The 25,731-nt window shown below is 37.5% G+C and overlaps 1 protein-coding gene across 1 annotated transcript in view; it reads left to right on the top strand.

Annotated features, from left to right (window-relative positions):
• Window positions 1–24,362, top strand: part of DGKE (diacylglycerol kinase epsilon) — a 30,743-nt gene extending 6,381 nt beyond the window's left edge. Inside the window, exons 3-12 of the mRNA XM_017873114.1 lie at window positions 3,659–3,818; window positions 5,636–5,757; window positions 7,895–8,036; window positions 8,652–8,809; window positions 9,137–9,188; window positions 16,061–16,174; window positions 18,159–18,230; window positions 21,476–21,603; window positions 21,821–21,932; window positions 22,293–24,362. Coding sequence (XP_017728603.1) covers window positions 3,659–3,818; window positions 5,636–5,757; window positions 7,895–8,036; window positions 8,652–8,809; window positions 9,137–9,188; window positions 16,061–16,174; window positions 18,159–18,230; window positions 21,476–21,603; window positions 21,821–21,932; window positions 22,293–22,472 — 1,240 coding nt within the window. The 3' untranslated portion in view covers window positions 22,473–24,362. The remainder of the gene's footprint in view (window positions 1–3,658; window positions 3,819–5,635; window positions 5,758–7,894; window positions 8,037–8,651; window positions 8,810–9,136; window positions 9,189–16,060; window positions 16,175–18,158; window positions 18,231–21,475; window positions 21,604–21,820; window positions 21,933–22,292) is intronic.
• Window positions 24,363–25,731: the final 1,369 nt, after the last annotated feature.

The following is a 25,731-nucleotide window of genomic DNA, read 5'->3' as shown; positions in this document are numbered from 1 at the left end:
GAGTGCAGTGACACGATCTTGGCTCACGGCTACCTCTACCTCCCAGGCTCAAGTGATTCACCCACCTCAGCCTCCCAAGTAGCTGGGATTACAGGTGTGCACCACCATGCCTGGCTAATTTTTTTAATATTTTCAGTAGAGACAGGGTTTCACCACGTTACTCAGGCTGGTCTAAAACTTCTGACCTTAAGTGATCCACCCGCCTCGGCCTCCCAAATCCTGGGATTACAGGCATGAGCCACTGTGTCCAGCCAATACAGGAGTTATTAACATGGTAGTTCATAAAGTTCTGGAAAAGCCTGACACTTTCATGAGATTCTGAATGGAATCTATAGCCCCAGAAGGTTAAGAAGCACTGAATTAAAGGTGTAACTATGAAAACTGAAGTGTGGGGATAAAAAATAACTATCGGTGAATATCTAGGAAATGGTAAAGGACTTCAAAGCATAACAGCATTTAACTAGGTGCCTGTAGCCTAGCTACTCAGGAGACTAAGGCAGGATCACTTGAACCCAGGAGTTCAGGCCAGTGTGAGCAACATAGTGAGACACTGTCTCTTGAAAAAAATTTTTTGGCCAGACTCGGTGGCTCACGCCTATAATCCCAGCACTCTGGGAGGCAGACTGATGAGGTCAGGAGTTTTTGACACCAGCCTGACCGATATGGTGAAACCCCATTTCTACTAAAAATACAAAAATTAGCTGAGCATGGTGGCACGCACCTGTAGTCCCAGCTGCTCGGGAGGCTGAGGCAGGAGAATCACTTGAACCCGGTAGGTGGAGGTTGCAGTGAACTGAGATCGCACCACTGCACTCCAGGCCTGGGCAACAGAGTGAGACTCCATCTCAAAAAAAAAAAATTGTTTTTCAGTGAAACACCATTTAAGCCAACTACAAACGGAAATATATATGTGTATATATGTATTTTAAAAACTTAAGTATTGATTAAAAAGAAAATTTTAAAGAAAACTGAAGCATGTTTGCAATAAATATGCCAGAAAAGAGGTTGATATTCTAGATAAATAAAAGTACATGCAATTATTAAAACCTAGTGAAAAATGAATATAGAACATGAATGAATTCACAAAAGGGGACTGAAAAACTCAGTTTTACCTAGTAATCAAAGACTTCCAGATTAAAACAATAGGATACCTTTTTCTATCAAATTATCAAAGAAAATTTAAGTACTAATGAGCAGTATTAGTAAGTGTTACATATGATGGGCACTTTCATGCAGTCGTAACAAGCATATTGGACGAACATCCAGAACCTTAGGAAAATGCATGCCCTTTGATTCAGTAACTTCCAAGATTGCAAGGAAATAATCTCATTCATTTACCCATGTTATTTATATTTTCAAATAGAAACTAAATATCTTTTTTTAAAGAACAGAAAAGGGGTCAGGTTTTTTTTGTTTTGTTTTGTTTTGTTTTGTTTTGTTTTGTTTTGTTTTTTGAGATGGAATCTCACTCTGATGCCCAGGCTGGAGTGCAGTAGCACAGTCTCAGCTCACTGCAACCTCCCTTTCCCAGGTTCAAGTGATCTTCCTACCTCCGCCTCCCTAGTAGCTGGGACTACAGGCACACGTTACCACGCCAAGCTAATTTTTGTTTATTTTTCTTGTTTTTTGAGACGGGGTCAAATAAATTATACTATATTCACATGATACAATAATATACATTTTTTACAAACCATGTTTTTTAAAAAAAATGCTATACAAAAAAGTTTCATGATACAATGTAGAAATACATTATCCAGATATATATACATCATACTTCTAACTGAAAAACAAACGTATACACTATAAAACTGAGAATACATAAGTCAGAAAGTTAAGAGTGACTCTGGATGATTTTATTTTATGCCTTTTGTATTTCTAAGTTTTATAAACTAATATTATTTAAAATAATTTTAAAATTTATACAAGTAGTTCATGTATATATTCTGGTTTTAGGATCTCAAGCAATACATACAAACAAAATGTAGGCGAAAAGTTAATATTTTTCCCATTCCTCAATCCTACTTTTCTTCCCAGAGGCAACCATTATGAAATAATTCAGTGGTTATCCTTTCTGATTGCTTTTGATGGTGACATACTATTTTTAAGTTATGGTAGACCAATAAATAGAGATATTATGCTTCAGCCACATAACCAGTCTACTATAGTTTCTCAAGTTGAGTTTAAAATTAACAAATGTGATAATGCAAATTATTTTCGTTTTCTCTGTAACAGATTATACAGAGAACTCTTCCTTTTAGCAGTAAATAGGACTCCAGTAAACAGCGCTAAGTACTTGACAAATCTGAATATCCAAAAGGAAAAAATAGCTTAAAATAGAAGGTCAACAGTGGACCTCTGGGTGAAAGAATGTTTATCCTCTTTTTTTTTTTATTCATTTAATTATAACCATTCTTTTCTGGTGGCCTGCTTTATCTCTTCAGTCAGATCTGCCTTACCTGTGAGTGGATTAAATACTTAACAAATTAATAATAGAAACCCCAAACCCAGGACCTTTACCAGCTCTGTTCTCTGCTTGTTTTACCAATTGGGTCCAAACATAGTTGCAAATCTGAATGCACATGTTCTTATGTCTATTTCAAAAGCAAGCATATGAATTATTTTCGTATTGACTGACAAAAAGAAATGCACTGTTGTACTTACATTTACAAGGTTAAGAGATTTTCAAGTTGGTCCCTGAGGAACTCTTCAAGGGTCCATGTCAGTGGGGCATTTAAACAGCAAGGACTTTAGGTCTCATGAACCTACATTTCAGCCAAAGCACAAATATATATAAAACTATCATTTTAGATCAGCTTTTGTTTATGTGGATCATATCTATTGATATTTACCATGTCATAAATTAAAACTGATAAATTTAAAAAATATTTTAAAATAATAGTAACATTATTTTTATGAAAATTTAGTGAGGAGAGTTACATTGTTTTAAATTTTTGTACGTTCTTTCACTTATAATTCAGCTAGATTATATTTGCTTCTGTTGTCATAGCACATGTCATAAAGCTTCTGGAAAACTCCACTGTACACTTTTGAGAGGATGAGGGTGAAATAACTCTTTGGTGTTATTATTAAAACTTTAACCTCACAGATGCCCTGAATGGATCTTGGGGCCCCCAAGCCGCATTTTAAGAAATGCTGTTAGGCCAGGCACAGTGGCTCACGCCAGCAATCCCAGCACTTTGGGACGTCGAGGTGGGTGAATCATTTGAGGTCTGGAGTTCGAGACCAGCCTGGTCAACATAGTGAAACCCCATCTCTACTAAGGATACAAAAATTACCCGGGCAGTAGTGGCACACATCTGTAATCCCACCTACTTGGGAGACTGAGACAGAAGAATCACTTGAGCCTGGGAGACGGAGGTTGCAGTGAGCCGAGATCACACCACTGCACTCCAGGCTGGGCGACAGAGTGAGACCCTTTCTCAAAAAAAAAAAATGCTATTAGATTAAACTGCCAAATATGTTCAAACCTTATTGCTCCATTTCACTGTGCAAATAGATCTCTCTTATTTGCCAAATGTTATGGTAAGTAAGAGTGATAAAATTACTGTTTTATTTTTTAACAAAAATGGTGGTTTTGTGGGTTATCATTGAGATTATGGTTTAAAATTAGTTAACGCTTGTTTCTTCCTTCCCTCAGGTGCATTTGGTGCCAGAAAACAGTACATGATGAGTGCATGAAAAATAGTTTAAAGAATGAAAAGTGTGATTTTGGAGAATTCAAAAACCTAATCATTCCACCAAGTTATTTAACCTCCATTAATCAGATGCGTAAAGACAAAAAAACAGATTATGAAGTGGTAATTAGAGTTTTTTCTCTTATGTGATTGATTTTTAAAAAGCTGCTTAAGTCATTGTTTGAGATGGTTAAGACAGTATGTAAGAAGAATTGGGGCCGGGCACGGTGGCTCAAACCTGTAATCCCAGCACTTTGGGAGGCCGAGACGGGCGGATCACAAGGTCAGGAGATCGAGACCATCCTGGCTAACACGGTGAAACCCCGTCTCTACTAAAATACAAAACTAGCCGGGCGAGGTGGCGGGCGCCTGTAGTCCCAGCTACTCGGGAGGCTGAGGCAGGAGAATGGCGTAAACCCGGGAGGCGGAGCTTGCAGTGAGCTGAGATCTGGCCACTGCACTCCAGTCCGGGCAACAGAGCGAGACTCCGCCTCAAAAAAAAAATAAAGAAAGAAAGAAGAATTGGTGCCAGGAATAAAATAAATTTAAATAACAGATCAAGACCAAGGAGGGAAATAAAATGCCATTATGGTAAGCCATAAAACCCTACCTAGTTCCTAGAGATGGGTCAAAAATTTTGGTCCTTGAGTTATTTCATGTCTAAAAGGAAGTTGGAAATGTTATATTGGTTTCTAAATCACTGCCTGCATCTGAATGACTTAGGGAGCTTTTTAAAAACACAGATTTCTGAGTAGTACTTTCATTACCATATTTGATTTAGTAGGTATAGGGTAAGTCCAGGAATTCTTTTTTTTTTTTTAATGTCCTCAGAAGATTCTGATGAACAGTTTTGGGATTCATGATTATTGTCAGTGAAAAGAAAATAGATTTTCCTCACACCTTGTTCTAAAAATATTTTTCTATTTTGAACTTTATACAGGGTCCCTAGAGATAAGTTTACATTGCACATTAAGTGCTCCCACAAGTAATGGTGAACATTAAACCTGTTGACAACAGTTTATAGTATGTAGATATGTGTATGAAATTGATGTAGCTTACTGAATCAGTCTTTATGTAGCTCTTAAGGAAACATTATAAAAATTTATAGATTTATTTTCTAATTGGATATACCAGAATAATTAGACTATTTTATTTTAAAATCGTACCTTTTTCAAATTAAGATTTTATGTCTTACATGTCACCTTTATCAATATTTCTGCAAGGAAAAGGACATTTTAAATTTTTCAAACAATATTGTTTTGACACTTTTTTTAAATGTACAATCTCTTATTTATCTGAGTTCAACCTGAGATCACAAGAGAGGAGAATCTCTAAGTCAAACCACAGAATAACTTCATTAATAGTTACATCTACAAGAAGAGGGGAAGAAGAAATGGTTACATTGTGAAAAGTATTAATTTCATTGGACTTCGAGCTATTAGAAGTCCAGATTTTTTAATCTGAGTGCCCCATTTTAAAAAAAGAAATAAAACCTTGCAAAATACACTAGCATACATCCAGTAAAGGAAAATCAAGGTAAAAGATCAGAGAAAAAAATCAGTGTCTATTCTGTGAATGGTTGAAAGTTATAGAAGGACAGATTTTCAACTCAGTTTAAGTCCAAACTTTCTAATAATTTGATGTAGCAGTGTAATGGGCTGCATTATTAGTGAGTTCCTTATATGAGTGTCTGAGCATATGCTGGTTAACTTATCTAGAATAATGTAGAAGAGAATTAAACATTGAATGGGAGTTTAAATTAGTTAATTTCTGAGGTTCCCTTCCATTCTTAGAATTCTTTGATTTTATATTGAATTGAGAGAACTGGTATAGTTGTTTTTATTTCAGCAAATTATAGCACCATTGTTCTCAAGGCATGGAAAATGTGTTTTTCATCTTTCAGATTCTAAACCCTTTTCACTCATGGCAATGTCTTTTAGGTAGCCTCTAAGCTTGGAAAGCAATGGACGCCATTAATAATCCTGGCCAACTCTCGTAGTGGAACTAATATGGGAGAAGGACTGTTGGGAGAATTTAGGATCTTGTTGAATCCAGTCCAGGTAACTAAAGAAAAAAACTTCCTTTATTAATGTTTTAATTTTCCCTAAAATGGAATGGTTATTAATGCTTTAAGTCACTAATCACCTGATCATAGGAAAGAATAATAATTACGAAAAGATCAGCCATTTAAATATGTGGAGAAACAGGAACTCTTGTGGTGGGAATATAAAATGGTACAACCTCTTTAGAAGACATCTTGGCTGTTTCTTAAAAAATTAAACATAAATTTATTATATCTTCTAGCAATTCCTCTACTAGGAATCTACCCAAGTTAAGTGAAAACATATTTCTCACAAAGATTTGCGTGAAAATGTTCACAGCAGCATTATTCATGATAGCCAAAAACCATGAACAGCCCAGCTGTTCATGAGCTGATGAGCTGATAAACAAAATGTAATGAGGCCATATAGTGGAATACCATGAAATGACAAAAAGGAACAAACTACTGATATGTACATATTACAATAAATGAACCTCAAAAACATACTAAGTGAGAGAAGGCAGATACAAGGGACCTTATATTGTATGACTCTGTTTATCTGACTTGTCTAGAAAAGGCAAGTCTGTAGAGGTAGAGAATAGATTATTGGTTGCCTGAGGCTAGGGCTGGAAATGGAGAGTGACTGTGAATGGACATTGAGGGATCTCATTAAAGCAACAAAAATGTTCTAAACTGGATGATGGTGGTGGTTGTGCAATTCAGTGAACTTAATAAAAATTATTGGCTTGTTCACTTCCAATGGGTGAATCTTATATGTAAATTATACCTCAGTTTTAAAATAAAAGGGATCATTAAAATTGAATGTACAACTAGCAACCTTTACTTTGAAAATTAACCAAAAAACAAAAAAAAATTTTTTAAAAGGAAAATTAAATAACCTATTGTGTAACAATTAGAAATGCAATGATTTTGTCCTTCCAATTTGTATTTTTTACACTTTCAATATTGCACAGCTTAAGAAAATTATAAAAAATACAGAGAAAATCATTTGCAATTTCTCCATACGAATACATCAGTTTTCTTTTTTCTTGTTCTTTCCATTAATTATCTATGCATTTACTTTACATGTTAACAGTACTATAACAATAATCTAGATACAAATTTGCATTCTGACTTTTTTAACTTTAATGGTATAAATATTTTTCCTTGTTTCAATGTTGTCCTCATAATTACATATTTAATGACTAAAATAATTGAATGGAAATAGCATTATTTATCCACTCTGCTACTGTTGAAGGCTAATACTGTCTCTATGATTGTATTATAAATAATGCCACAGTGAATATTTTTATACATATTTTAGGCATTTTGTCTTTCGAAATATTTTTCTAGGGTCATTGGCAGAGTTATGGATTATCAAAGTTACTTGCATTTTTATGTCATTTTCTATGTATTGCAAAATTGCTTTCCAGAAATTTGTACTAACTTGCACTGGTGATTTTTTTTTTTAAGCCAGTATAAGATATGAAATACTAGTTAAAGGCGAACTTAGCACATTGTGGTTTATGTGAACAGGAAGGAGGCAATGTGGTGTAATAGATAAACTATAACTTTGATTTTTTTTTTTTTTTGAGACAGAGTCTTGCTCTGTCGCCCAAGCTGGAGTGCAGGCACATGATCTTGGCTCACTACAACCTCTGCCTCCCAGGTTCAAGTGATTTTCCTACCTCAGCCTCCCAAGTAGCTAGGATCACAAGCACGCAGCACCACACTGGCTAATTTTTGTATTTTAATAGAGACAGGATTTCGCCTTGTTGGCCAGGCTGGTCTCCAACTCCTGACGTCAAGTGATCCAGCTGCCTTGCCCTTCCAAAGTGCTGGGATTATGGGCGTGAGTTACCACGCCTAGCCTTGTATTTCAGCACTTAATTACCTGGAGAGTCACAGGCAAGGAATTTAACCTTCCTGCACCTCAGTTTCCAGCCCAATAGAATGAGGCTAACTCTTGCTTTGTAGAGTCAGTGTGGGGATGAGCTACAATGAATATAAAGAGTCTGGCACAGTGCCTGGCATATTGTTAAGTACATAGTAGCCAGTAATGTTATTTAATTATATCTCTACTCATCTAGAGAAAAATCATCCTTACAGATGAAGGAAAATGTTGGATAAAATAATTTTCTTTTCTTTTGTTTCTAGGTTTTGATGTAACTAAAACTCCTCCTATCAAAGCCCTACAACTCTGTACTCTTCTTCCATATTATTCAGCTCGAGTACTTGTTTGTGGAGGGGATGGGACTGTAGGGTGGGTCCTGGATGCAGTTGATGACATGAAAATTAAGGTATTAGTCTTTAAGAACTACTACAGAAGGACTTCTGAGATAAATATACTATGCATATATATATGGGTTTTTTGTTTGTTTGTTTGTTTGTTTGAGATACAGTCTCGCACTGTCACCCAGGCTGGAGTGCAGTGGCGCAAACACAGCTAACTGCAACCTCCATCTCTCAGGTTCAAGCCATCCTCCCACCTCAGCCTACAAAGTTGCTGGGACTATAAGTGTGCGCTACCATGCCTGGCTACTTTTTGTGTTTTTTGTAGGGACAGGGTTTCACCATGTTGCCTGGGCTGCTGTCAAACTCCTGGGCTCAAGCAATCCTCCCACCTTGGCCTCCCAAAGTGCTGGGATTACAGGAGTGAGCCACCATGCCCAACCTAATACAGAATATTTTTACTTTATATTTTTTATTATGCAGATAAATATTAGACATTGCCAGCTCCAAATAGTTAAAAATGAGATGTTTTGATTAAGCAATTAGCACAAACTTTAGCAAAACAACATACAGTTGTTAATATTTGTATTCTTACTGTTTTGGTCTTAATAAATTTTGTAAAGTATTATTACCCAGCAAATAGTCTGCAGAGAAAAATCTAAAACATGTCTTCCATATTCTAGGGACAAGAAAAGTACATTCCACAAGTTGCAGTCTTGCCTCTGGGAACAGGCAACGATCTATCCAATACATTGGGTTGGGGTACAGGTTATGCTGGAGAAATTCCAGTTGCACAGGTTTTGCGAAATGTAATGGAAGCAGATGGAATTAAACTAGATCGGTAAGTTACATTTCCCCAAAAAGTAGATTTCTTGAGATTTAGCCATCATTGTTTGGTTTACAAATGAAGACTTGTGTAGGTGAAATGTGCCATGTAATTTAAATATGAAAGACGATACTCGTTGTACTTATACATAGATACTGGTGTTTTATTATGTAAGAGCCAAAGTAATAAGTTACACTGAGTACTTATCCCTAAATTTGCATGCTTATATACATGTGGTTACTTTTTTAGATGGTATTTTAATAGAAAACCTTCATTTATCCAAACATCCAGAGTACAGGGTTTATTGTAAAAAGCGTTTTTTTTTTAACTTCTGTTTTTTAGATGGAAAGTTCAAGTAACAAATAAAGGATACTACAACTTAAGAAAACCCAAGGTATGTTGTTAGTGCCTCAGTTGCAAGTAGTTTCAGCTTCATTGCACAAGATACGGCACTCTGTGGTGGGATACAGAGACCTGGTGCTTATCTCAAGGGAGCTGGCTGTGGAGCAGAACAGAAACTTATATGCTTACCTCACAAGCTGGACTGTAAATGTGTTACGGGAGTGCACCTGTTCTGCCTAGCTGATGTGGCTGAGAAGATTCAGAGGAAGTGATATGGGAGTTGGTCCTTAAAAAAGCGAAGGACTTTCCAGGCAGAGAGTGCAAAGCATGGTTAGCAGGTAGCAAATAATACAGAGAGAGCAGATCTGTATTTTTAAAAGATACTCTGGAGATAATGTGAAAATAGCTTAGAAGCCTGTACTAGGTAGAATCAGGATGAGAACAATGCAAAGACAGTTTAGAGGTAGAATTAATCAGTACTTAACAACTGATTAGTATAAAGGGAAGAGAGAAAATACATATTACTACTAGATTTCTAGTTTTTATAACTGGATATATGGAAATGACTATAAGAAAAATACCAAAAATACCAAGTTTCAGGTTTGGGTAGGAAGAAAATGAGATAGAATTGAGCATATCAATCTAAAAATCTTTGAAGTGTTGAACAAGAAGTTGGAAGTTTAGGCTTATTGCTCAGGAATAAAGACAGAGCTAGAGATGCAGATTGAGGAATCTAGACTGGGTTAGAAAGTAAAATAAACTGGGATGGGGGTGGGGGAGTAGCCCAAGTTGTGGGATTCACGCCCCTAGTTATCTACCTTTGAACTGAAACTTTATTTCTTATAATTGTTTAAATGCTGAGAATATGGGGAGTGAGAAGGGAAAAGAGGGTCAAGAACTGCATCTTTTTTTTTTTCTTTCTTTTGTTTTGGAGACAAGGTCTCGGTCTGTCACTCAAGCTGGAGTGTGGTATTGTGATGACAGCTCACTACAGCCTCGACCTCTGGGACCAAGCGATCCTCCCACCTCAGCCTCCCAAGTAGCTGGGACCACCAGCATGTGCCACCATGCCCAGATGGTTTTTGTTTTTGTTTCTGTTTTGTAGAGAGAGGGTCTCCCTATATTGTCCAGGCTGATCTCGAACTCCTAGGCTCAAGCAGTCCTCCCTCCTCAGCCTTCCGAAGTATTGGAATCAGGCATGAGCCACTGTGTCCAGCCACAAACTACATCTTGAAAATAGATACATTTAGGTGACACAGATTAAGAGAGGCCACTAAGGGAAACTAAAGAGTGTAGTGAGTAAATAAGGAGAAAACAGAGAAAGAGGATTACAGTAGGTGGGTGATAAATAGCAAAATTAAAGCAGTCTTTAAAGAAGAGCATTTGGGGAACTCATGCATGTTTCTTTGCTTCTCTGGCTCATTGCCACAAAAATCCCTCTAAAATGGGGATACAGATCTTGTATAGATCTTTGAGAAGGCACAAAACCTTAAGGAGAAAGAGATCACAGCAGTCTTCAGAAGCCAAAACTAGGAAGGTTCGCATAATTGAAAAAAGCTCAAAAGTGCCTACACTGCAGAAAATGAAGAAAGAAACCAGTTTATTGAGCAGAACCAAGCAAAGGCTTAGGAATTCAAGTCACTACATCACTCAGAGAGCAGTAGTATAGAGTGGGTCTGAAAATAGAAGGAGTGAGCCAAAGAAGCTGTTTGTCCCCTTTCCCCAGCTTCACGTGGTCATTTACTACCCTCCTTAACTCAGGTAGTAGATTGGAGGTTTACTCTGGAACGTTTAAACTAGAGAGACTCTAGCCAGCTAACGCCATACTGAAAACAGATTTAGTGCAAAGTGAGATCACTGGCCCTTTTCATCCACTCAACTTCAAGAATAGTGGCAGAGAGTATTTCTCTCTGGGAAGCTAACTTGCCCAAGGAAAAAATTAACAGGTACCAATATTTGGGTGTCTCCTAGCAAAAGGACCGGATTTTTGCACTGTAGTCCTACAATGAAGCTTATACCCTAGCAAGACCTGCTTTTGGATGCAAAGTTCACAGTTTGCCTTGCCTTTTATGCCTTACTCTTAAAACATGAACATACACAGCCAAGGATTGGAGGCACAAGCAGGCATTTAAGGAAAGCCTCTATCATGAGAGAGCCCCAAATAAGAAGAATTGTAGGAAACACAGTCCAGGAAGCTGAAGGAAGTCAGGGAGTGGGACTAATGTTCTCAGAGAAAAATGAAAATATTTATAGAACAGGGTTCTATAAAAGGAACATTCAGAAACACACACCTCAAAAAAGACTCTGACAAACTAAAATTCAGTATCAGATTGGAAAGTACAATTAAAGACACCACTCAGAAAATACAACAAAAAGCAAAGGAACTGGACATGGGGGCACATGCCTGTAGTCCCAGCAACTCAGGAGGCTGAAGCCAGAAGATTGCTTGAGTCCAAGAGTTCAAGGCTGCAGTGAGCTATCATCATGCCACTGCACTCCAGCCTGGGTGACAGAGTGCAGATGAGACCCCATCTCTTAAAAAAAGAGAAAAAGAATAAGTAATATTTAAAATTTTAAAATCACGAATTGGCCAGGTGCGGTGGCTCATGCCTGTAATCCCAGCACTCTGGGAGACTGAGGCGGGCAGATCATGAGGTCAGGAGTTTGAGACCAGTCTGGCCAACATGGTGAAACCCCGTCTTTACTAAAAATACAAAAATTAGCCGGGCGTGGTCATGGGTGCCTGTAATCCCAGCTACTCGGGAGGCTGAGGCAGGAGAACTGCTTGAACCCGGGAGGCAGAGGGTGCAACGAGCCAAGATCGCGCCACTCTACTCCAGCCTGGGCAGCAGAGCAAGACTCCGTCTCAGAAAAAAAAAAAAAAAAACACAAAATCAAGAAATAATCTGATTATGTTATTTAGAAATATAGAGAGAAATACCAGAAGAAAGAACTATGGAAAGAGCTGTGGGAACAGGAATTATAAATGAGGAGTAGACAGAAAACTGCAGTGTTTCCTTTGAAGCCTTGTAGAACTATATAGCTTATTAAAGTGGATTGCTTTGATTTATTAAAAAAAAAAAAAAAAACATAAAAAAAGAGAGAAAGTATTGGAGATCCTTTAAAATGGTTCCTGTGCTCAGAAGTATTTGTCAGTTATCATAGTGCCTGAAATGCCAACATTAAAGATGTTTCTCTTTTTGATAGAAGCCAATCTAATAGGTACGAGGTGATAGCTCATTGTGGTTTCCATTTGCAATTCTCTGATGATTAGAAATGTTCAGCATTTTTCCATATGCAGGTTGAATATCCCTTATCCAAAAAAAGGTTGTGACCAGAAGTATTTCAGATTTCCGTTTTTTTTTGGATTTTGGAATATGTGCAGAATATGTACCCGTTGAGCATTTCTAATCTGAAAAGCTGAAATCCAAAATGCTCCCATGAGCATTTCCTCTGAGTGTCACGTCAGTGTTCAAAAAGTTTCAGATTTGGGGACATTTCAGATTTCAGATGTTTGTATTAGGGATGCTGAACCTGTATCTGTTGGCCATTTTTACGTATTTTGAGAAATGTCTCTTCAAGTCCTTTTGCCCATTTTTTAATAAGATTATTGGTTGTTACTGAGTAGATTGAGTTCCTTCTACATTTTGGAGATTAGTTCCTAATCGAGTGTATGATTTACAGATATTTTCTCCCAAGCTGTGGGTTGCCTCTTCACTCTTGTTTTCCTTTGCTATGTAGAATCTTTTTAGTGTGATGCAATCCCTTTTGTCTATGTTTACTTTTATTGCCTGTGCTTTTGAGGTCATATCAAACCAAATGACTGCCCGGGCCAATGTCATGAAGCTTTTTTCTTACATTTTCTTTTAGTACTTTTATAGTTTCAGGTTGTACATTTAAGTCTTTAATCCATTTTGAGTTGATTCTTTATAATGGGCAAGATAAGGGTTGATTTTCATTGTTCTGCATGTGGATATCCAGCTTTCCCAGTACCATTTATTGATGAGACTCTCCTTTCCCTATTGTATGTTCTCGGCACATTTGTCAGAAATCAATTGGCCATCGATATGTGTATTTATTTTGGGCTTTCCTATCCTATCTCATTGGTCAGTAATAACAAATGTTGGCAAGGATGTGGAGAAGAGAGAATCCTTGTACACTATTGGTATTGCAAATTAGTACAACCATTTTGGGAAACAATATGGAGGTTTCTCAAAAAACTAAAACTAGAATTACCATTTGTTCCAGCAATCCCATTTATAGATACATACCCAAAGGAATTGAAATCAGTATATCAAACAGATGTCCATGCTGCCATGTTCATTGCAGCGTTATGTACAATAGCCAAGATGCAGAAATAACCTAAGTGCCTATCAGTGAATGAATGGTTTTTTTAAATATGCCATATATACACAATGGAAAACTATTCAGACTTTAAAAAAAAAGAAAAGGAAAATCTGTCATTCTCGGCAACATAGCTGAACCTAGGGGACATTATGTTAAATAAATAAACGAGGCCCAGAAAGACAAATACTGTATGATGTCACTTATATGTGGAATCTGAAAAATCAAACTCAAAGTCGAGAGTAGAGTGATGGTTACCAGAGGCTGTAGAGGGTAGGAGAGTAGATGGAGAAAGGGGAGACATTGGTTAACAGGTAAAAAGTTTTAGTTAGATAGGAAGAATAAGTTCTGCTGTTGCACAGCTTGGTGACTATAGTTAATGTATATTTTCAAATTGCTAAAAGAGAGGTTTTTTGGTTTTTTTGGTTTTTTGGGGTTTTTTGAGACGGTCTCACTCCATTGACCAAGTTAGAGTGCAGTGGCGTGATCACAGCTCACTGCAGCTTAGACCTTTTGGGCTCAAGTGATCTTCCCATCTTAGCCTCATTAGTAACTGGGACTACAGGCACATGCCACCACACCCGGCCAATTTTATTTTTATTATTTTCAATAGAGACAAGATTTGTCTGCGTTGCCTGGGCTGGTCTCAAACTTGTGAGCTCAAGGAGTCCACCCACCCCAGCCTCCCCGAGTGCTGGGATTATAAGTGTGAGCCTAAAAGAGAGTATTTTAAATGTTCTCACCACAAATAAATGATAAATATTTGAGGTGATGGATATGCAAAAAAAAAAAAGGTGTATTTCTCATTCATACCAGGATGTATTACTATTCAGTAATAAAGCAGAGCTGAGTATTTAGAAATATTTATCAGAGATCATTCCTCCAAAGAAAGATGGACAAAGTGTCACACCAGTTAGATGATTCAAATAAAAGACATGTTTTCAGCCATTTGCTGTCAAAAATAAATACACTACAATCAAGTAGGGTCTGCTTACCTCTATAGAAGAACATCCAAACAATCAGATACAAGAAGGAACTTCATTTATCTATACATTCAGGCAAGTATTTTGTGCCCATCTGGTGCCAGGCACTGTCCTAGGTGCTGGAGTTTCAGTGATGAAGGCCTTGCCCTCATGAAGCTTATATTACCCCACTCTTAGTTTCTGAATAAAGGACGCCTAGAAAACTAGAAAAAAAAATTCAGTTAAAAAATAAAGGCACATTAATGTACATTGACGTATTTTATTTAAAATAAGATGTTTATGGGTTTTGTTTAAAAGAACAACTAGGATTGAAAATTATATTTTGGCAGTGAAGGGACAGACATTTAGTTCCATAAGAGATGAATGGGAAAAGGATAAAAAGAACAAATGACCAAATTTAGACTTAACCATCAAAAGGAGGAAGAGCATCTTTGATTTGGAGGAGAAAGGTACACTTGAGTAAAGTCAGAATGTTTAGATGGCAGAAAGAGAGTTTGAGAATTCATACCTTTCATACCTGAGGATCTCATTTTTTTCAGTGAGGCAAGAATCAAGATCATCTGAACATAACAAAGGCAAGGGAGCTAGTTACCAGGGACTTGAAGAGAGTTGTAGATTTTGAAATAAACCACTAGGGAATACAAGAAAGGGGTCATCGAAAGGGTTACTGTGTCCTATTAGCGATTGTGTCTAGCCATCCTTAGAAATAACTTTGTAACAGGATCATAATTATAAGATTCTTACCATTAATGTCCAGAAACCTGGAAATAGAGCAGAGAAAACAGTTTGATTTAGAGATGATTAACAAGTAAGGCTGGCCGGGCGCGGTGGCTCACACCTGTAATCCCAGCACTATGGGAGGCTGAGGTGGGCGAATCATGAGGTCAGGAGCTTGAGACCAGCTGGCCAACATGGTGAAAGCCCATCTCTACTAAAAATGCAAAAAAATTAGCCAGGCATGGTGGCGGGCACCTGTAATTCCAGCTACTTGGGAGGCTGAGGCAGGAGAATTGCTTGAACCTGGGAGGCAGAGGTTGCAGAGAGCTGAGGTTGCGCCACTGCGTTCCAGCCCGGCAACAGTCCGAGACTCTGTCTCAAAAAAAACAAAGCTAAATTGAGAAGAGGTCAAGAGAGTGTTGGAACGAAGGATGGTGTTGAGTACAGTCATTGAAATGATTGACTTTGGAATCCAGGCCACGTTGGGAAGTAAGATAAATTAAGGTGAGACCAGTAGCCTGGGTTGGGACTAATAGAAGCTGAGAGCTTGGAGGCTATGATAAATGTAAAGAGCAAATGTAATGGGAACACAGGCATGAAAAGCCTGGAAGCATCAAGTAGAGCCATTCTAGATGGTAAGGTCTGAGGTGTAGCATATAAAACAGAAATGGAAGATGAGAGTCACATCTGTAGTTATCAGCCTTAAATGGAAGCTTTATTTCTGGTAACGTTACCGGACAGTATAAAATAGCCATGCGAAAAGTAAATGCAGAAAGCATCTCCCTTTTCAAAAGAACACAAAGACTAAGATTGACATTTAATTATGATTCAGGCTTAGGTGGAATCATAGTCTGTTGCTTATTCTTACCCTTTCCCACAGGAATTCACAATGAACAACTATTTTTCTGTTGGACCTGATGCTCTCATGGCTCTCAATTTTCATGCTCATCGTGAGAAGGCACCATCTCTGTTTTCTAGCAGAATTCTTAATAAGGTGTGTTGGATAAAATAACATTTCCTGCTTATCACCGAAGGTACAGTAAAAATCAATAGTTCAATTATATTTAGCACTCCTAGATTCAGATTTAACTAACTTTTTAGTTAACTAACTAACTGCTCTGTTTTGTGTAGGATTGTCAAATTAGATCTTTTTTTTAAATTGGATCTTTAAATGTACTTTAGCAGGCCGGGCACAGTGGCTCACGCCTGTAATCTTAGCACTTTGGGAGGCGGAGGCAGGTAGATCACTTGAGGTCAGGAGTTCAAGACCTGCCTGGCCAACGTGGTAAAACCCTGTCTCTATTAAAAATACAAATTTAGCTGGGCGTGGTGGCAGGTGTCTGTAATCCCAGCCACTCGGGAGGCTGAGGTAGGAGAATCTCTTGAAACCAGGAGGCAAAGGTTGCAGTGAACTGAGATCATACCACTGCACTCCAGCCTGGGCAATAGAATGAAGCTCTATCTCAAAAAACAAAACAAAACAACTCTATCAAAGTATAACATAATTCTAACAATTTTTTTAAATTCAATTTTTTAATTAACAATTTTTTAAATTTTTTTAAAGTTTTTTTAAATTGGGGTGTTTTATAGCATATTTTGCTTAGATGGCAACTAAATGGAATATATGATAGTTTATCTTAAACGGCAGCTAAAATTGGCAGGAAATTTTAGGCAGACTAAATTTTTGGTGAGGTCATTGATGGAACAGTAGATTTCATTGGTTTGAAAAACCTCCAGAAGGCAGATGAGATAAAGAAAAGAGCAGCTTATTTGCCACAGCTTTGAACTAAGGTCATATCTGGTTTCTAGTACAGTTGATTCCTTTGATGGAGTTTTGCTTAGGAATTTTTTAAATAACGTTTGGTGATTGACCAACAGGATATCAAAAATAAATGCAAAGCAATTGTATTCCTGGTTCTGTTTTACAAATATTTCAAGTTTTGAAATAGTTCCCTTTTATTAATATAGTTACTAAGGTAATATGTATTACTATTTATACAATTGATAATTATCTCAGTCCTTACATCAACCTTTCTGTATTCGAAAGTGATTAGAAAATGTTTATTAGATTAATATGCATTACTATTCTTAAGTAATCTGAGGTACTAGGAAAAGTGGAATTTTCTAACTCGAATATTTTCTTTATAAAATACAACTTTTTTGATAAATTGGGAGAAAACACCATTTAGAAACAAATCACTTGTAGGTTGGGCATGGTGGCTCACGCCTGTAATCCCAGCACTTTGAGAGGCCAAGGTGGGCAGATCACGAGGTCAGGAGATCAAGACCATCCTGGCCAACATGGTGAAACCCCGTCTCTACTAAAAATACAAAAATTAGCCAAATGTGGTGGTGCACACCTGTAGTCCCAGCTCCTTGGGAGACTGAGGCAGGAGAATCGCTTGAACTTGGGAGGCAGAGGTTGCAGTGGACCAAGATCGCACAACTGCACTCCAGCCTGGTGACAGAGCAAGACTCCATCTCAAAAAAAAAAGAAAAGAAAAAAATTCACTTCTATCCCACATTTCCCCTGAGAAAGAGGCTAATTAAACTTAAATGAAATGGCCTGTATTTTGTCATCTTCCAAAAAAGAAGGATGAGTAACCACAGTTCACCTAGAACTTTTAAATTATTAATAGCTTAAGAGAATAAAACGTAAAATAACAAATGATGCCAAAAGTATCTGTAATATATTAAAGGCATTTTTACATTGTGTTTTAATTATAGATTTCCATTGCTGCCCCTAGTGGATTCCAATTTTACCCTTTGAAATTACTAGAATGGAGGTGTTGGATAGGGCCAGAGGGTGCACACCAAAAGTATCCCTTGTGGTTGCCCTTCTTTTCATCAGCATCTAGTCTTCCATAAGGAAAGTGCGCTTCTACATTCTTGAAGGGAACTTTGATACAGTGTATTTTTTCTTAATGTTTACAGGGTTAGACTGTTTTAATATTATGTTTTCTGTCCATTTTTCATAGGCGGTTTACTTATTCTATGGAACCAAAGATTGTTTAGTGCAAGAATGTAAAGATTTGAATAAAAAAGTTGAGGTAAGCTATTAACACTTTTTATTTTTTAAAGTTTTAGGTCATCTCTGGATTATGAAGACGTTTTAAACAGAAATGCTAAACTTTCTGTTAATATATTTTGTCAGCATACATAGAGTATTTATTTGTGTGCCAGGCACTTTGCTACATGCTTTATACACATTGTCCCTCTAAATTCTCTCCACAATTCTATAAGGCATGTATTATATATTTACATTATACAGAAAAGAAAACTATTTTGAATGAAGTAATTTGCCCAAATTCTCTCATTTAATGCCTAAATACACATGTAATCAAGATGTGAACCCAGATTTATGTAAATCCAGAATCTGTTTATTAGGATGAATGGCCTCCATTCATACATGATAAATAATTTACAGTTATCTAATACAGTGCCTGACTCAACATAAAGGCACAGAGGAAGTTTAAATGGAAAGTTTAATTCAGATTACTTCTGTGGGGTATCTCTCTTACATACCAAAACGAAAATGTGTAAATAGTAAAAATAGAATTTTTTTTTTTTTTTTTTTTTTTGAGACGGAGTCTTGCTGTGTCGCCCAGGCTGGAGTGCACTGGCCGGATCTGAGCTCACTGCAAGCTCCGCCTCCCGGGTTCACGCCATTCTCCTGCCTCAGCCTCCCGAGTAGCTGGGACTACAGGCCCCTGCCACCTCGCCCGGCTAGTTTTTTTTTTTTTTTGTATTTTTAGTAGAGACGGGGTTTCACCGTGTTAGCCAGGATGGTCTCGATCTCCTGACCTCAGGATTCGCCCGTCTCGGCCTCCCAAAGTGCTGGGATTACAGGCTTGAGCCACCGCGCCCGGCCTAAAAATAGAATATTAATGATTGCTTATTGCGAGAGCATCTCTGACATTATGATATGGCAGTCTTATATATATTCCTTGCTTGATTCCAAAAAGAATCTGTAATGGTTAATAGCAACAACAAAGACATTAATTCAGAGCAATCTAGAACTGATAAAATAAATAAAAAGAGATCATAAACAGCTTGGGAAAGGAGACAATGAGCAGGGAGTAAGGAGGCTGGTTATACATTAGTCAAGGAAACATGTTGCCGTTAGGCGTAATGTTTAGCTCAAAGTCTCTAGGCAGCCTTGACGTAGAAGCAAGAACAACATTTTCTGTTAAAAAGAGTGTTACAGCCGGGCGCAGTGGCTCGCACCTGTAATCCCAGCACTTTGGGAGGCCAAGGCAGGCGGATCACAAGGTCAGGAGATCGAGACCATCTTGGCTAACATAGTGAAACCCCATCTGTACTAAAAATACAAACAAAAGTTAGCCGGGCGTGGTGGTGGGCGCCTGTAGTCCCAGCTACTCTGGAGGCTGAGGCAGGAGAATGGCGTGAACCCAGGAGGCAGAGCTTGCAGTGAGCAGAGATCGCGCCACTGCACTCCAGCCTTGGTGACAGAGCGAGACTCCATCTCAGAAAAAAAAAAAAGAGTGTTATGTTACTTTATCATATTTTATTTTTCTTGGCTTTGATAGTATTGGTAGAGTAAAGCATACAAGCACATAAAATAAAGACCTTTATTTTATTGTCTGACATTTTATTTATACAAAAATACAAATTTTAATTATACAGAAATAAAATAAACTGTATTTAGTATTTACATACCTACAAAATAGTCATTGTCCTCGATACTGGAGGTACAGTGATAAATCCCTTGCTCTACATTTACAGTCTAGGGTGAAGAAAGGTACTTAAACCAGTCTGGGCACAGTGGCTCATGCCTGTAATCCCAGCACTTTGAGAGGCCAAGGTGGGAGGATTGCTTGAGGCAAGGAGACTAGCCTGGGCAACATAGTGATACTCCACTTTTACAAAAAATAAAAATAGCTGAGCATAGTGGCATGTACCTGTGGTCCTAGCTGATCAGGAGGCTGAGGCAGAAGGATCACTTGAACCCAGCAGGCGGAGGCTACAGTAAGCCGTGATTGTACCACTGCACTCCAGCCTGGGTGACAGATTGAGACCCTGTCTCCAAGAAAAAACCAAAAAGATATTTAACACATTGCAATGCAGTATGAGAAGTTATGTAAGAAAAGCATGTGGTCTTACAGGAATAAATAACTGCAATACGTAACCTAGGAGCTACAGAGACTAGGGAAAGTGGCAGTCTTTCTGGAAGAAGTGACAAGATGGAATCTGAAAATAAGTAAGAGTTAGCTAAGAGAAGGAGGAGGGAAAGATTGCTGTAGGCTAAAAACAGCATGTGCAAAAGACCCAGAGGCGCACATGGCATATTTGAGTGAGTTCAGGCTGGAGCATAGCTTTCAGGAAGGAAAGTGACAAGAGCTGAGGCTAGAGAGATGGACAGAAGTCAAATCACAGAGTGTCATATTTGCCTGGTATTGGAGCTTGGATTTCATCATGGGCATTGCGGGGTTGAAGTGAAGCCATTGAAGGGTTGTAATTAGAGGATGACATATTTGCATTTTTAAAGTGTCGATCCAATTGCTCTGCGAGGGATGCATAAGAAAGTAAAGCTAGAGGCAGATAGGCTAGATAGGAACATTTTAGGGAAGAAATGGTGCAGAGAGAGAAAGACATAGAAATAGCATCAACTGTTTTTAGTGATTAAGGGGATGTGGAGGGTAAAAAGTCAAAGAAATCAAAGATAACTGCCAGGTTCCTGGCTTAAACAGCTGGATTGGGGGTGAGTTAACCTACTTACTAGGAAAGAGTAAGTAAGAGTTAGCTAAGAGAAGGAGGAGGGGAAGATTGTTACTCTTTCCTGGTAAGTACATTGGGGAACAGGGAGCAGATTGCAGAAAAGTTGCTTCTTTAATTTTTTACATAGGAGTTTTTGGTGCCAGTTCATGGACATGTTTTGTAGGCAGTGGATAGATAGATCTGGCCCAGTTTACTTTCCTGAAAAGGAACATCCAGGGAAGTAGAGTCTGTGGTTCCCAGGAAACAAAGGGAAAGAAGATTTTAGGAAAAGAGAAAGGGGGTCAGCAAGTGTCAGGTGCTACTGAAACAGCAATTTAGATAAGGCCTGAAAAAAATCACAGGGCTCAACAAGAAGGACATTATTGATGATGTTGCAAGCAGTTCCACTGAAGAGATAGAAAAGGCCAGATGAGAGGCCCTGAGTGAGAGGTAGGGAGCATCTTCTGCATGTGCGTCTCTCACATATAAGCACATTTATGAAAATAGATGTGAATTCTAAATGGATGTGTATGGAAATCGTACCCTGTAGTCACTATATATTTGTATTTCTTTAAAGCTAGAATTGGATGGTGAGCGAGTAGCACTGCCCAGCTTGGAAGGTATTATAGTTCTGAACATTGGTTACTGGGGCGGTGGCTGCAGACTATGGGAAGGGATGGGAGACGAGACTTACCCTCTAGCCAGGTATGTACATTTGTGGTCTGCTTTTTTATGTCACTATTTTATTTAAAGCAATCTCTTGTTTATAGACTAACATTTTTCCTTAAATTTTCTTTTTTGTATATCTCATTAGTTATATTTTAAAGTTGATGGTCCAACTGTGTTAAAAAGTAATTGCTCTAGCATAACTGATTTTGTTTTATTGCATCATATAATCCATATTTTCTTTTTCCAATTTTAGGCATGACGATGGTCTACTGGAAGTCGTTGGAGTATATGGGTCTTTCCACTGTGCTCAGATTCAAGTAAAACTGGCGAATCCTTTTCGAATAGGACAGGCACATACAGTGAGGGTAGGTGAAATATGGCTGTAACAGGCTAATTTGTCCCAATCCATTTCTAAGCTGTTGATATGTAAAGTATACATGCTATACCTTTCTTTAAACAGTGGTTTATGGCTCATGCAGCTGGTCACTGTACACCAGGGGCTAGAGTGGGATGAGGAAGAAACACAAACATGGCTCAAGCTCCATAAGATAAAACATTCACTTGAAAAAAGACTTCCTTAATCAATGAATAAAAACATATTCAGATTAATATTTTCTAAAAATGAAATACATAAGGGTTAAGGGATTGTGGATGGTGTTATTAAGGAAGACCCTTCTAAATTTTGTGGGACTGACTTTTAAACGTTATTTGTTCCCTAATATCAGCTGATTTTGAAGTGCTCCATGATGCCAATGCAGGTGGATGGGGAGCCTTGGGCCCAAGGGCCTTGCACTGTCACCATAACTCACAAGACACATGCAATGATGTTATATTTCTCTGGAGAACAAACAGATGATGACATCTCTAGTACTTCGGATCAAGAAGATATAAAGGAGACTGAATAGATGGATGAGGGAGTGAAAACTTTGCATAGAATCCTCACGCAAGTAGATGTATGTTCATCCAAAAGTATTAATAGAAATTCTCTATCAGCTATTCAGTCTTAATTTCACTAGTAGTATTATGGGTATACATTTTTGTAAATAGCATCCCCAAACCAGCCAGCCTTCAGTTATTTACAAACGTTTGTTCTTTTTTCAGCAAAGTACTTCAAATGAATAATATTAACTTACGAAAAGTCACAAAAACTTACATGAGAGTGAAAATTTGTTATGATTGTTTTGAGAGTGGGACTCGCTCTGAAGTATGTGCTGTCTCATTTCTTATTTTTGAACCATGCATATGATGGACGCACAATGGATGGACACATTATATCTCCAACAAGGTGTGGGTGGAAAGATCATTTCCATCTTTATTTTTAATATGGTGACAGCATAGCGTTTTAAAAATTAACCTGCTTTTTTGAAAGGAAATGATTACTGTCAAACCACCATGGTTAATTGTGGGCATCCTCCTGCAGCATGCCTCTTAAAATTTTCTGCAACCCAAACCAAGTGTATGTATTGATTTCTAGGAACCCCCAAAAGGAGAATAGTAAAAAACGATCATACTTAAAACTTGTATTATAATTTTTATTTTAGGAACTTATTCAGACACGTAAATGTTGTTTAACTCTGTAGGTAACCATTTGAGCTGAAATTCAGGATCTTTTTTATGACACCAGTGTAGCCAAAAGAGAAGCAGATAAGTGAATTGGTAAGAAATAAGATTCAGAGCACTTTGGATTTTAAGTTATAGGTTCTGAGCTGAACAGTTTATCAACCTCTCTTTTTATTAAAAGACAGTGTCAACACTTCAAAAATTGTGCTTAAAGGAAACTTAATGGTGAGATTAATTGCTTAGGAAAAGCTCAAGGCCGACTGATAAGTTTTAAAACTTCAGTGGTCTAGTAGCATTTTGAAATACAGTAGTCTTTTAACAGAATTTCCCCTTAGGGAGGTAAGTGGACAGCAATCTTTGCTAAAATGTTTATATCATATTTATTTTAAAATGAGAGATATTTTTAAATTATTTATTATTTACCTTGTGGTATGATACCTGTGTTTAGTGTTTACATTCTGTAACTTTATTTAATAAGTTAAATTGATCACATAAATTCTGCTAGTCACAATCAGATAGAAATTTAGTCTGTTAAGTAATTAAAATTCTAATTTAATTCTCCTGACAGATATCTAGACATTCTTATTCTTCACAAATATTCCTCATTGTATTGAAAAAAGAAGGAGAGCATGAAAAGCACTAGGGAACTACTTTTGGATAACTGAAAGCTTTGTTTCATTGTTTTATTTGCCCCTCAATTGCCACAAACTTACTGAAGGGCCAGTTTCATGGTTCCCATTAGAGGGTGCTTGTTCTCTGCTGTTGACCAGCCTAACCCTTCATAACCCACAGGTAGGCTGACCCAATGGGCATCTAGCCTGGTGTTTTTCTGACAAATGGCTCGTTTGTAGGCTTTGTGCTCTTTCATGACATTAATCTCTGAAAGATCAGAATGTTTCCCCCAAAATACCATTAGCTATCTTTGAGGGTCTATTATGAATCTGTCATCCGTGAATTGCCATAAACCTGAGTTTGCCTCACCTCAGGCCCAGACCATGTTTTTGAAGAGCAACTTAGTAATGTATACAGTAGTCAGTACATTTTATGAAGTACTTTATTTTGCTAAATTAACCTCTTCCAGATATGCTTGGGTGATCTTAAATTCTAGTCTTGAGAAACTTTTTGAGCAGATCTGTTTTCATCTTACTTATACACCTTTCATGGTAGGTAACCATGGCAGTAAGGATGGCAGAGTTTTGTTTTTTTAATGGGCCAATCATGTTCTGAGTATTATGAAGTTTGTATCCTTTCATTCATGATCAAAATTGTTAAAGATATCACATTTTAAAAATACACTGTTAAATTCACTTTGCTGTAGGTTATAGTTTACCTGTTATAAAATTCATAGTGCTAATTGTAGTAGAAGCAAAGTAAATCAATTTAGGATGTCGGAATTAAAATAATCACAATAACTAATATAGCTTTTAATTATGAAAACTACAATTAAAAATTGGAATTTTAATACCAACCATAATATTACATTATATTTAGAACAGGCTTATGTAAAATGCCCTCATTTATCTAAACAAGTTGATTTTTTTGGTTATTGTAATCTAGTAAGGTTTTTGCATCACTACTGATCTGTCATGAAGTTTTTCTGCTGGCTTATTCACTCATTTAGACTTCATTTAGGGAAGCGATTTCAGAATACCATATCATAAAACGTATCATCTTGTTTTTGCAAAATTCACTTACTTTTTTGGGCACATTTACCCAGCATTTCAAATGTATAGGCATGTGTCTTGTTTAAATAAGTACAATTTATAAGACTTCATGTTTGCAAGTTACATATTAGGGTAGTGATTGTTTATATTACCAGGGATTCTACACTTTACCAAAAAAATTGCCATAAAATTTTCCTGTTCCATTTTAAATTGTCTTGATATTTAAAAAAGTAACTTCAACATTCTCAGGAAGAAATACATGAAGTAAATCATAGCTCCATGTCTGTGTCCAGATTTCTCTCATCTTTTTACTATCCCAATACATTCCTTACTCCTATAAACGTAGTGGCTTAAATACTGAATACCTGGCAGCTCTTATAGATCCCGTAGGCAGATGATGATAATTTTTAGTGTTTTGTCATAAATCAAACTGACTTGTGTTTTAAAATACAAGTTGTCTACTAGTAAGGTTACATGATTTAAGTGTGTTTTAGGTTTTCTGCAACAATTAACTGTGAACCCCTAATGTAGCTAATGTTTATACAAATTTTATAGTCAAAATTATTTATTTTTATTTTTTTAGAGTGTTTCAAAAACATAGTGTTTGCTTTGTGAAATATATTTGCTTAGAGTTATAGTCTACTGTGACTCAGAAATTGTAAAGTCAATTTGCGTTGTAAAAATGAATACTACCGGCCGGGCGCGGTGGCTCAAGCCTGTAATCCCAGCACTTTGGGAGGCCGAGACGGGCGGATCACAAGGTCAGGAGATCGAGACCACCCTGGCTAATACGGTGAAACCCCATCTCTACTAAAGAATACAAAAAACTAGCCGGGCGACTAGGCGGGCGCCTGTAGTCCTAGCTACTTGGGAGGCTGAGGCAGGAGAATGGCGTAAACCCGGGAGGCGGAGCTTGCAGTGAGCTGAGATCCGGCTACTG

The sequence above is a fragment of the Rhinopithecus bieti genome, unplaced genomic scaffold, assembly GCF_001698545.2.
Source record: "Rhinopithecus bieti isolate Rb0 unplaced genomic scaffold, ASM169854v2 scaffold_7870, whole genome shotgun sequence".
Taxonomy (NCBI): Eukaryota; Metazoa; Chordata; class Mammalia; order Primates; family Cercopithecidae; genus Rhinopithecus; species Rhinopithecus bieti.
Note: the sequence above shows the minus strand (reverse complement) of the source record. Positions and strands in the feature narration are given on the sequence as shown.